This window comes from Equus asinus, chromosome 22 (assembly GCF_041296235.1).
Source record: "Equus asinus isolate D_3611 breed Donkey chromosome 22, EquAss-T2T_v2, whole genome shotgun sequence".
NCBI classification, from domain to species: Eukaryota; Metazoa; Chordata; class Mammalia; order Perissodactyla; family Equidae; genus Equus; species Equus asinus.
Genome location: NC_091811.1, coordinates 24,889,427 through 24,901,163, shown reverse-complemented (window position 1 = coordinate 24,901,163; position 11,737 = coordinate 24,889,427). Strand labels below are relative to the sequence as shown.

The 11,737-nt window shown below is 43.0% G+C and overlaps 1 protein-coding gene across 2 annotated transcripts; it reads left to right on the top strand.

Moving 5' to 3' along the window:
- Nucleotides 1-2,463: 2,463 nt before the first annotated feature.
- On the top strand, nt 2,464-10,601 carry GPRC5D (G protein-coupled receptor class C group 5 member D). Of its 2 annotated transcripts, XM_014834260.3 has the most exons (4): nt 2,464-2,583; nt 3,325-4,261; nt 9,125-9,192; nt 10,325-10,601. In XM_014834260.3, exons 2-4 carry the CDS (start codon nt 3,367-3,369, stop codon nt 10,394-10,396), a joined length of 1,035 nt encoding a protein of 344 aa, XP_014689746.1. In that variant the 5' UTR covers nt 2,464-2,583; nt 3,325-3,366; the 3' UTR covers nt 10,397-10,601. The 2 variants fall into 2 exon arrangements, with proteins under 2 accessions (XP_014689746.1, XP_014689747.1); XM_014834261.3 differs by lacking the exon at nt 9,125-9,192.
- Nucleotides 10,602-11,737: the final 1,136 nt, after the last annotated feature.

Sequence of the window (11,737 nt, the reverse complement as noted above, 5' to 3'; positions counted from 1 at the left end):
CAGGAGTCAGACGGCCTGGCAGTCTCCTCTAACATTCCATCCCCTGGGTACACCCTCTCACCTCTCTGGGCCTCCGCTTCTTTGTTATTAATTCCTCGTGTGATAATGCTGGCTTCCTTATTATTAATTACTAATGAAAGGGTTAGACCAGGTCTCCCCTAACATTCCCTCCAGCTCTGTTTCTGCGAGCAGGAAACAATGCAGAGAAGCGCTTGGCAAAAGACGTTGGGCCTCTTCTCTGTTTTATCTCCATGTTTATTGGCCTCATTGTAATCAATGCACTTTGATTCATCAAAGCCGTATCTGAGCTGTTTGGTGCGATGTTGCCACATAAAAGCCGAAAGAAACGAGGTGTGAGTAATGTGGATGTGTGTAGGCAGAGGGCCCTCGGTCCCTTACGGCCTAGCAGGAGATGGGTTAATTCTATAACCCCAGATTTTAAAATAACAATAATTAGTAGCTGAGACAAGTTCTTTTATCTAAGGTGCTCAAAGGGCTTTGTGGCCATTAATCCATTAATTCACCTGCCCCAAGCCACCAGGAGGTCAGGAGGAATCTCCTCAGAAGACTAGCATTCCAGAAACCAACATTTCACAACAGTGAGGAAGGACCGTGACTAACCAGCTGGAAGGGGGTGGGAGGAGGGAAGGGGTCACCAAAACAGTCCTCTGGGAAGAATTAAGTGGGAAATCCCTTGTTGTTCTCCTGAAGCAATTTCACCACTCGCTAGGCTCTTTGAGCGAATTCTCACGCATGTCACATTTCATCATCTGGAAAGTCCCTCTCCCCTTAGCTTCAACAGCTTCAGACCACAATTATGCCTAAGGCAAGTAGAGAGGAGGACTCTCTTCCATACAATATCCTTCTCTCAAGGAAAAAAATAGCATTTTAAAGTTGAGGCATCTCTAAAGATAAAATACCACTTTAGAATGAAATTTGTCTGGGGTTTGTTAAGGTCCTGACTTATTGGCAGGTGGTTTCCATTAAAGAACATCTGTTGGAAAACCATACTGCTAAAAAATACCTCCACAAGGCCTGGGATGCTGTTATTAGAATCCTTCAATTACACAATCCATCCATCACCTAGAAGGTGCTCCCCTCTGGGCCAGGTGCTCTAGGGGCATAAAACGTGGAACCTGACCCATAAGCAGCTATAAATCTAATCAAGGGGATAAGACTAATACAAATAAAATAAGGTAATGTTTACTATTTATTATTATATTTGTTAATAAATTAATGCAAATATAATAGGCAGAAAATATGGTGTCCACAATTTTGAACAGCACAGACCTTGCGTGTTATAGGGTTCATGGTGGGAGGTGGTCCATGAGGTCCATGAGGGCTAGAGAGATCAGGGAAGGCAGGAAAGCTCATAGAGGAGATAAGATGAGCTAGATCTTGGAGGGAAAGTATTTCGGTAGGAAAGAGAATCAATGGAAATAAAGCTAAAGGCAATTCAGGTCAGGGACGCCACCCAAGAGAAGGTGAGCAGATGGGAGCTTGGTTTTTTGTAGGGCAGTGGGAAAACCAACCTGGCTAAACCACAGGGCCAGGGGACCTGAAAGAAATGTGGTTGGATGAGAAAGGTAAGATCACAGAGTAACTCAAAACAGGCTAATGGGTCCTGATTTGGGGTCTTCAGATGTCCTCTGTCAAAATGTAAATATCCAGGAAAAGAGCCAAGGACTAAATTGGGGGCAAGGGGTGGGGAGGGTGTCATCAGTATAGGCAGCACACTGTACTGTGTGTTTGATTATATGTCACCACAGGAGAAAAGGAATATGTTATACCAACATCAGCTGGTCATTTTTAATTGTGAGTTCTTCTGTCTTGGGCCCTGGGAATGCCCCAGTGGAATAAGACAGAACAAGCACATTCTGATGGGGTGAGGAGAGGAAAGAGAGAAGGAAATTATACCAAAGCCTTCACAATACCAGCAAGAGCTGGTCCAAGTAGAGACAGCCAAGGCCTGAGGACTTCCAAAGGAGAGGAAAACAGAGTGGTAGAGTAGAGAAAACAAATTTCCCTTAATTCACAATTTTGTCAACCACTGGCCTTTTTAATGCACGTAACCCTTCTTTACGGCCCAGTAAAACTCCTACTCCTTTGTTGAATGGATGCTCTTTTCGATCTTATGATCAAAATCAAGATGTAAGAAAGACTCTGGAGATGGCTTTTTAAGGAGTAGATCAGAAGAGTGAAGCGTCCTCATGTAAGGCCAACAAAGACCTCTCGCAGCTTTCTGAGCCCGTTAGAGTATGGAGAGGAAGCAGTGTTTCCTAAACTCACACCCCCATCAGGATCTCCCCAAGGCCAAGGGGCTCCTGGTTAGCAGTAGAACGAAAAATAATTATTCTCACCAAAGAAATCTCTGTAGAAACGTTGCTGTGAAACTGGAATAGGTGTGTCTTTCTGACCTTCTGGTTCTTTTTATGGGCGCTGCAGGAATCTGAGTAAGGGCCTCCAGTCCTTCCGCCCATTTGGGGAGTGATTAAAGAAGCTGAGGTCGACTCCTTCTTACTCACTGGCAGTTACAACCTCGCAGCCACTCCAGCCTCAGCCTGCAGCGTGGACACAGTGAAGGTAAGTCGGAATGAAGCGCCATTCTCTCAGCTATGAACTGGACCACTCCGGCAGCCTGGCTTGGGACTAAGTGAAGGGGAGTGGAGTTAGGGGTATTCAATTACAGGGTACTTTTCTCCAAATGAATATGTAGAATTTTTTCCCAGACAATCTCAGTTAAGACATAGGTTTTGATGCTAAACTGTCTGAAAAGTTATTTGAAGGCAGGGACCATTTTGTATAGTTCTTTGATGAACAAATAGTGAGTACTTGAAACAATAACATGTTGCCTTGGATTGACTTGAATTCAAAGAAGGAACAGTCATTAGGAGTTACTAGGAAAAATCATCTGCCTGTCTCCTTCAAGAAGCGCATCAGTGCCTTGAATGATCAGATGATCCATTAACGTTGACAACCCTTGTTCTGGAGCCTGATATAACTGGAATCCCATCAATCATGTAAACATTGTTGCCCACCCCATTTTATGAGAAAGATTCTGCCTTCGGCTTCAAAAAGCCTTGGTGGAAATCATGATGTGGAAATGGATGAATTGTCTGGAGTTCCCAAGACTGTTCTGCTTTTCCCAGCAGGATGGAGCTAAGATAGTTTCGAGGGTTTGATAGTTTTGAGCGATTTCATTCAGTATGTCCTGATGTCTTTATTTGGGAATGAGAGACATTGTAGTGACTGCATAGCACTACCCAAAAGGGGTTCTCATGGGTAGAGGTAAAGTCATAAGTTTGTCTCATCTTTTTTCTGCAGGAGAACAGAAGACCATTCTCACGAGGTCTACTTACAGTTACCATGTATGAGGACTGCACTGAGTCCACTGGGGGCTATTATCTCCTCTGTGACACTGAGGGGGCATGGGGCATTGTTCTAGAGTCCCTGGCAGCAATTGGCATAGTGGTTACAATTATGTTACTCTTGGCATTTCTCTTCCTCATGCGAAGGGTTCAAGACTGCAGCCAGTGGAACGTCCTCCCCACGCAGTTCCTCTTCCTGCTGGGTGTGCTGGGGCTCTTTAGCCTTGCTTTTGCCTTCATCATCCAGCTCAACCAGCAAACTGCCCCTGTACGCTACTTTCTCTTTGGGGTTCTCTTTGCTCTCTGTTTCTCATGCCTCTTGGCTCATGCCTCCAACCTGGTGAAGCTGGTCCGGGGTAGAGTCTCCTTCTCTTGGACGACAATTCTGTGCATTGCTATTGGTGTCAGCCTGTTGCAGACGATCATTGCCATTGAGTACGTGACTCTCATGATGACCAGAGGTACGAAGTTTGTGCATTTGACACCCTATCAGCTCAATGTGGACTTTGTTGTACTCCTGGTCTACGTCCTCTTCCTGATGGCCCTCACGTTCTTTGTCTCCAAAGCCACTTTCTGTGGCCCATGTGAGAATTGGAAGCAGCATGGAAGGTTCATCTTCGTCACCGTGCTCATCTCCATCATTATCTGGGTGGTGTGGATCTCCATGCTCATGAGAGGCAACCCACAGCTCCAGCGGCAGCCCCAGTGGGATGACGCTGTCATCTGCATTGCCCTGGTCACCAATGCTTGGGTTTTCCTGCTGCTGTACATCGTACCCGAGCTCTGCATTCTCTACAGATCGTGTAAGCAGGATTGCCCTGTACAAGGCGATGCCTGTCCAGTCCCAGCCTACCAACGCAGCTTCAGAGCCGAGACCCAGGAACTCTCAAGAGGTACTTCCCCGGGCGAATCAGGGAACGGGGAGGCTCTCCCGTGGGAGAAACAGGAGAGAAATGGGGCAACAGGATGAACCAAGAGGACAAAAAGGGAATGGTCAGAATTTAGGTGGGTGACATAATAGTTCAAGCATGGAGATAAAGAGACCCGGAGTCAAGGTTAAAATCAGTTCTTCTGAAATGCAGAGATTTATGGGTAGAGGCCAAGACAGAAATAAATCAAAGGCCCTAAATAAAGAGAGTGTGGCTCTGAGTGCTCCTGCTGGGTAAAGAAAGGCCCTCACTATAAAATGAGTTAACCAGCCCCCAATTAGGCATGGAGAATGCAGTGGCATGACATATGATGCTAAGTCCAGATGTTTCAGTTGTCAAGTGCAAAAGTCGATCCTGGCAACAGTGATTGACATTTTTTAAATTTGTCTCAAGGCTAACTTGTCCAAACATCATCATAAACTGATTCGTAGGACTCATCACCTCACTGAAGTCACAAAGCACAATAACTTCTGGATTCCTACTTTTCAAATCATTCACTGCTTGGAAGCCTTCAAGGTTTACAAAAAGTGACAGGAAGAGCCATTAAATCAGAATTCTGCATAAAGGCTCAGATGTATAGTCATTAGTAGAAGTAAAGAAACTTGCCTATGTGACAGTTTCATAATAATTTCTAGGTCAGATTTTTATCCTTATGTAAGACCAAGCCACCTGATTATACATTGTTAAAGAATAAAATATATTCTTTTATATTATCCATGGCAACAAGGAGGCTTGGACCCCAACAACATGGAGGAAATAGTGGCTAATTTCAGTTATCTGGAAATATGTCACAACCCATTAATTCCTCTCTGAAACATCTGGCCTATTATTCCTAGTTTTACATAAATTTTTCTGTGTTAATAGGCATCTAATTCCTCACAATTTATTTCTAATGTGCAAAGATGATGTTATTTTGTATATTGTGTAGTACATAATGTTCACCAGGCTCAGAAAAATTAATAGAAGCATTCCTTTTAAGTGCACACACTTTTTTGAGCTGTAATCTATAGCTAATTACACAGTCAAATTAAATCCTGTTCGGATAGATGCACCCATTAATTCTTTTCGGTTTAGTTGACCAAGAGTCAGAAATTGACACTATACATTCTCCTTATAACAATTTTTCATTGCTTATTCATGATGCATCATCAGATCACTAAGGTTTGTGGCAGAATTGCAGAGCCAATCTTTCTTGAAACTACTTCTCATAGTTCTCACCAGAAGATAGGACAAAACTTCTTGTGTTTCTTTCATTACAGTTGTATGTTTTCAGGAAACGAAAGTCAGAAGAAGAGAGAAGTTCTTAGAGTTTCATAATAATCCAAAACACACTGTGACTCGTAATGATCGATAGTCTTTGCCCCATAAATATTAGGCAAGTGTTTAAAGCGTTCTAAGGAGTGTCTTAGTGGAAGAGCAAGGGCTTGCAAAGTACAATGCTTCCTGGTACTATCCTTACTTCTGGAGTATGGTTAGAAAATCCATTTCTGAGCAGGAAATAGTCTGCCAGTGATAATCCGTGTCAATGTAAGCTGATATTCTGAAAAACATTGATAGTGTAGTAAAGAACATATAGATTGCTCTCCAAAATTGGGCAGAAGAAGAAGAAACTTAAGCTTAGAGAGCAGAATCAGAATTTAGGTCACTTGGGATAAGTACAAATATTAAAAATTAGAAGAATAATTAAAACTCAATAAAAACTACAGGATTACACCTAGCTAGAAAAAACATACAAATAGACACAAAATAGATAAAAGCCTGACAAGTACAGTATAATAAAAACTTGAAAAATCCTAAGTGTTATTGTAGGTCATGAGCTGACAGTGGGAAAGCAGTTCCCCACTGTCTTTGTTCTGTCTGCTGGAGAAACAACCCCAGTGCTCTATAAACAGACCTGTGGTCAGCAAAAACAATCAGGCTGTTGTCCTTAGCATCAATCAGGCTCTCACAAGAATACCCATTCCAGTTCTGGAATCCACTCATGAGAAGTGTGGGGAACTTGGAGAGCTCGGTGGAAAACCACAAAGTTGATTAAAGGGCTATAATGCCTGACCTTTGAGGAAAGGTTAAGGCAATGAAACCAAAATGGCAGTTTTTAATGTGCCTTTCTCATGGACTGTTCAAGTTGTCTCTAAATTCTGTACTAAAACATCACATTTTGTTTGAGTCCATGAGGCATGCATTTTTTCATGTGACTCTTCTGATTGATACTGTTTGTAGCTGTGACTCCAGCCACATAATTATTTGATTTACTACTGGGTTGTAGGACCAGAATTATTCAGTTGAAAGAAGAGTAAGACAAGAGGGGATTAGCAGGGAATTTCACAAGTATGAAGACCTCTCCAAGAGGCTGTCGTCCTGTGGCTTTCTGTCTCCAACTAAAGACAATGGGTAGAAATGAACTCAAACCAAAGCATGAAGGATTTAGGTTAAATATGAAAATAAGAGTTGGTAAACACTGAAATAGATCAGCAAAGAAGATTAAGGACTCTATTTCCCTGGAAGTCTTTCTAAAGAAGATTAGACTTTATCTCTCTGAAGTGGCTTATGGACTTAATTCCAAGATATAAAAACATCTGGATGGAGAATGAAAATGCATGCAAGCATGTGACTACAGGACACCAAACAAATAGGTATAAACATTCTTTGCCCTAGGTTATAAATGTGTTCCTAAAAAACTGTGTATTGATTGAACTTTTGAAATCAGTTGCTCTTTTAACTGAGAATTTTAAATGTGACAAAATTTGCAGAGATCTTAAACACAGAATACTAGCCATGAATCTTTGTTTATGAAGGGAAAGCTCCAGTTCTAATTATTTCCTACTTTATCTGTCTTAGATTAATTAGAACATTGTTATCTCAAGTTTGCTAAAAGCAAGACCCATGTATGTTTGAAAGTATTACATTACTGTGGGCATTTTCCCGTCCAGTGTTTGAATGTGTACAGACAAACCTACTATGACTCTTTTTGAAGGTATTAAGACACAAATAATGAGTCTGTGCAATGTGAAAATGGGTCAATGACTATAAAATGATGTGAACCTAGAGAAAAAGGTTCTGCAAACATGCGCCCTTCAGGTTGTTCTCCTTATAGCAAATACCAGCTTTTGCTGAACATAGCCCTTTTGGACAATTCTCGACATTTTTTTCTTCAAGGCACCCACCTTACAAGGAGAAGCCCAATTTACACATCCCAGGTGGTGAAACTTTTGTTTGTTCTTTCACAGGAACAAACCGCTCTTTTTTACCCTCAAGAGCTACAGGTCACAGAGAGAGACCTGGCACAAAGTAAGGAGCAGGACAGTGAGTCTGGGCAGGATTCATTTGGTCTGAGGACAGATGAGGCAAGGACAATGACATTCAGAAAGATTCAGGGAGCACGAGCTAATTGGGCAGCGTCGGGCAGCAGGAAGAGGGCAGACTGTGGCCTCATGTGCCCTGGCTTTGAGGCTCGGCTCTGCTTCTAACCAACCTGGAGACCAAACAAGCTCCCCACGTTCTAGGAGCTCAGGTTCCTTGTCTTTAAGCGATGATTGTAATGTCCTTGCGTCCTCCTCATGTAAGCGTAAGGACTTACATACTTAACTCAGACTTCATACCATGAGGTGGTTGTGGGATTTATAGAGAAACAGAAACATCAGCCTTTTGGTAAATTCGTGAACAATAACTAGAGCTGGAGAATTAGGCTTCTCTAATTTATGATCTGGTTTGATGAGAATGTTGGATGAACCTTGGTTACCAAAGGGCTGAGTATGAAGTCTTGTCATGCCACAAGGAGCAAAGTTAAAACAGGAATTCCATTCATCCTGATGTGAAGGAAAGAAGAGTATTTCATATCTCACAGGATCCAACCCCTCAAAAAAATGCGAGTAAAGGAGGCTGTCAGAGCATCAATTATAACATCACCATCAGCACCACCACCAGTAGTAATACATGAAGGATAGCACTAGTGTTTTCTATATATCATGCCTTATTCCAAGAGCCTTCTGTACTGTATATTAATTGATTTAATCTTCAAAACAACCCTATGAAATACATTTACTATTATGATCATCATGATCCCTCTTTTATTCCCATCAGGAAACAAAGACAACAGCAAGTTAAGGAACTTGGCCCTAGGTCACACAGCTAACAAGTGAGAGAGCTGAGCCATCCTGCTCCAGCGTCCACGTACCCAACACTATAGCCGCTAAGTGTGGACACTAGTGACGTGGCTGTGTCCCTGACCATCAAACAAGGGCCTGGCCTTAGGGACAAACACAGCTCCTGTCTTCACAGAGCTTACAGTCTTGTAGAGGAAAGAGACGGTAAACAAGTAACCTTGTGTGTGATTATTCAACGACAGTATAAAATTGGGGATCTTTTTTATTATGACCAGTTTTTTTTTAATTGAATCAAAGCTTGCACAGTATCAAGCCTAAAGAGACTCTACAGATGATCTAGTTAAGGCTGTTTATTTATTTGTTGAAGACAGTGAGATGCCCAAGGTCACGCATGCCATATGGAGAGAACAAAGACACTGACCCAGCGCTGGCAGTCTTTCTCTAGAAAGTGGTGGCGAATCTTCAGTCTCTTCAATTACTTAACACAGATGTGCTTCTCCTGAACACACAAGTACTATCCATATACAACCTTCTTCATAAGCTTTAAAAACACTCTTTTTTAAATCATATTTTTTTAGAAAAAAAAAAACAGCCTCAATGGAGAATTCCTTTCTAAAGCATCAGGGGCCTCTTTGCAAGCCATTGAGTCTTCTCATAATCCTCATGTGCTGTTTCCAGGTGAATCTCTGACACTAACCCAGCCCTTCCCTCCTTTGGCTTTCAGCCCGAGACAGTGATGGAGCTGAGGAGGATGTAGCATTAACTTCATATGGTACCCCCATTCAGCTGCAGGTAAATGTGCTCGTCTACATTCACCAAGGAGGGACAAAGCAGCACTCCTTCTTAGGACAACTGTCAGGCTTCGTTTCCAGTGCCTTTACTGACCTCAGAGAGGAGAGGCAGGGCAGGGTCATCCCTACAGGCCTGTGGAGCTTAAGCATCCAGATTTAAGCCATACCAGGGCAGCAGAATAGAGGCGAGTCATGCCTTTTGCCTCTGCTCGAGCCCCTCCCAATCCCTACTGCCGCTGCCATCAGTGATATATTCTGACGCAGGTGAATGTCCCTGGAGAGAAAAGGCAGCTTGAAGGGTTTGTGTGAGGGTAAAGAGGAGGAGGGTCACCACTTCTGCCTTGGGGACAACGGGGGATTGTAAATATGCATGAGTGTTGGATCTGTTTTTAGTATCAGTTGTCTAAATCTATCCCCTGAGCCACACGGGCTGCCTCTCTGAGTCACCATCCAGCTCCAGCAGTCCAAGCTGCCCCGAGAACTGGGCTAGGACTGTCATCATCATCTGGATGCCCAGATGGGTGTACCAATTTTAATCCGTTCAGGCAAAAACAGAGGGAGCACTGCTGAACAGAATTGGAGGTAACTTGCATTTGTGCCGTGATGGCTTGAAGACACACCAATCTGGACAGCCAAAAATACAGCATTAGGACGCAATTCTCGTATTAGGGGGATCACAAGTAACCAGAATCCGTGAGTGAAAGTCATGCTCAGACTGTTTGTTCAATGAACTGTACCCAGCAACTCTAACCAGGCTAATCCCTCTGGTCTGTTATCTGAGACCTTGCTTTTTCCCGGAATGACACACCGACCAGGACATAGCTGTATCATTTGCTGTAATTAACCCTCTGGAGGGCGTTTACACAATGAGAAAATCTTTATTATCCCCTCCAAGAATTTCTTGGATTACTTTCAATTTCCACGATCAGCTATTCAAGAATCTTGAAAAAAGATTCTTGTTAATGGCTAAGAGGGAAGAGGGTAAAGAAGTTGTGAGATGAGTAGGCTCAATATTTGTTTTTATTAACAAAGGATTAAATGATGGTGAAAGGATAATATTTCAAACATAGTTCTTGAGAGTATATCCCCTATGTTGACTTGGAAAGCTAATGATAGTATTTCTTCCTTTCCAGACTGTTAATACCTCACAAGAGTATTTCATCCCACGGGCTAAACTAAGCCCCCAGCAAGATGCAGGATTATAAAATCCACAGGAAGTATGAGCAGTGAAAACCCAGAAGACCATCCTAAAGTAGCCCCGATGGGCCACTGGGGAGCCCACAGAGGCACACTGCCAGCCAAGCATCGGCTCATCCTTCCTACTCTGCCTTCTACTCCATTCCATCCATCTGGACCCTTTATCAGAAGACTTCCCTTTCAAGCGTAATTACAGTCTTGCTGGCCACCCTACCTTGACTGGTGTCTCTTTCTTCATTCATGTAACTGAATGCTTCCCTTCCCTAGCAATGCTAGAACAATTTGGTGCCTCCTATTAATGTTGCCAAAAGACCTTGGTCTGAAGAAATTAGGGTCATGCTAAGGTGAAAAACTTTAGAGATTGATGGCAACTTACTACTGGATTAATCCTCTTGTCATTTTTTATAAAGGGCTCCTATATATGATTGACCCAGAATTTGCAATAAAATTTATAACAGAATCATCAGGATCCCCACAGTTGGGCAATTTAAATAATACGGACATTTCCTGGACTTGCAAGGTGGCAGGCTTTCTCCCAGGGTGTTAGCATCCCCTGACAGTGGGTATGGTGGCAGATGTGGCTAAGCTCAGTGACCTGCTTTGATGAGTTAATAATAGCAAAGGAGGACCATCCCAGTTGATGCTCATAAAGGATTTTAGATGGGGCACATAAAAAGCAGAGTCTGCCTGTCTTGATGTTTCTAATGAACTGACGCCTCTGCATTAATGACCTTGCCTTCATTCTTCATGCAGCCCCACATCCTTCCCAATGGATTCATCTGTCCTTAACACCCATTTGTTATATGTAATAGGTATGACAGGACCAGAGTCAGAGGTGTGCAACCAAAAGCATTCTTAGGATCTAATTCAATCTGCTTATCTCACAGATGAGAAAACAGGACCTTGGGGAAATGGAATGACTTGACCCAAGCCACATGGCAGTTAATGGTGGGCCAGGTCTTCCGACTTGTCGGCCACTCCTCTTCCCGCTCTATGAGGCTTCTCTATGCCTGTATCTCTATATTAACAAGTAAGGTGTGCACCCCCTGAGAACAAAATGTGATATTTCAGACCAGTGAGTGTTGAGCTCCTGCTACATGAAAGCACTTTGAAAAATAGCTAAGGCTCTCTGCATGGAAGGGAGCCTTTTTAAGGATCAATGTACAGCATGGCTTGTTCAATAGCAACGAATATTTCCTGAGCATCGGCAAGCAACCAAGAACTGTTCTCAGACGCAGCCCTGGTCAGACAAGGCAGACACCGTGGCTTTGGTGGAGCTTAGGTTTTTGTGGGTGAGATAACCCAATGGAGAGAATTTGAGGAACACTCAATTTCAGCTCCCTTTTACG

Bases quoted from the DNA above. Each gene is read 5' to 3' on its own strand.
- GPRC5D (XM_014834260.3), top strand. From the start codon at position 3,367: ATGTATGAGGACTGCACTGAGTCCACTGGGGGCTATTATCTCCTCTGT. The intron at 4,262-9,124 runs GTACTTCCCCGG...TTTGGCTTTCAG, and splicing joins GACCCAGGAACTCTCAAGAG to CCCGAGACAGTGATGGAGCT. The intron at 9,193-10,324 runs GTAAATGTGCTC...CTTCCTTTCCAG, and splicing joins GTACCCCCATTCAGCTGCAG to ACTGTTAATACCTCACAAGA.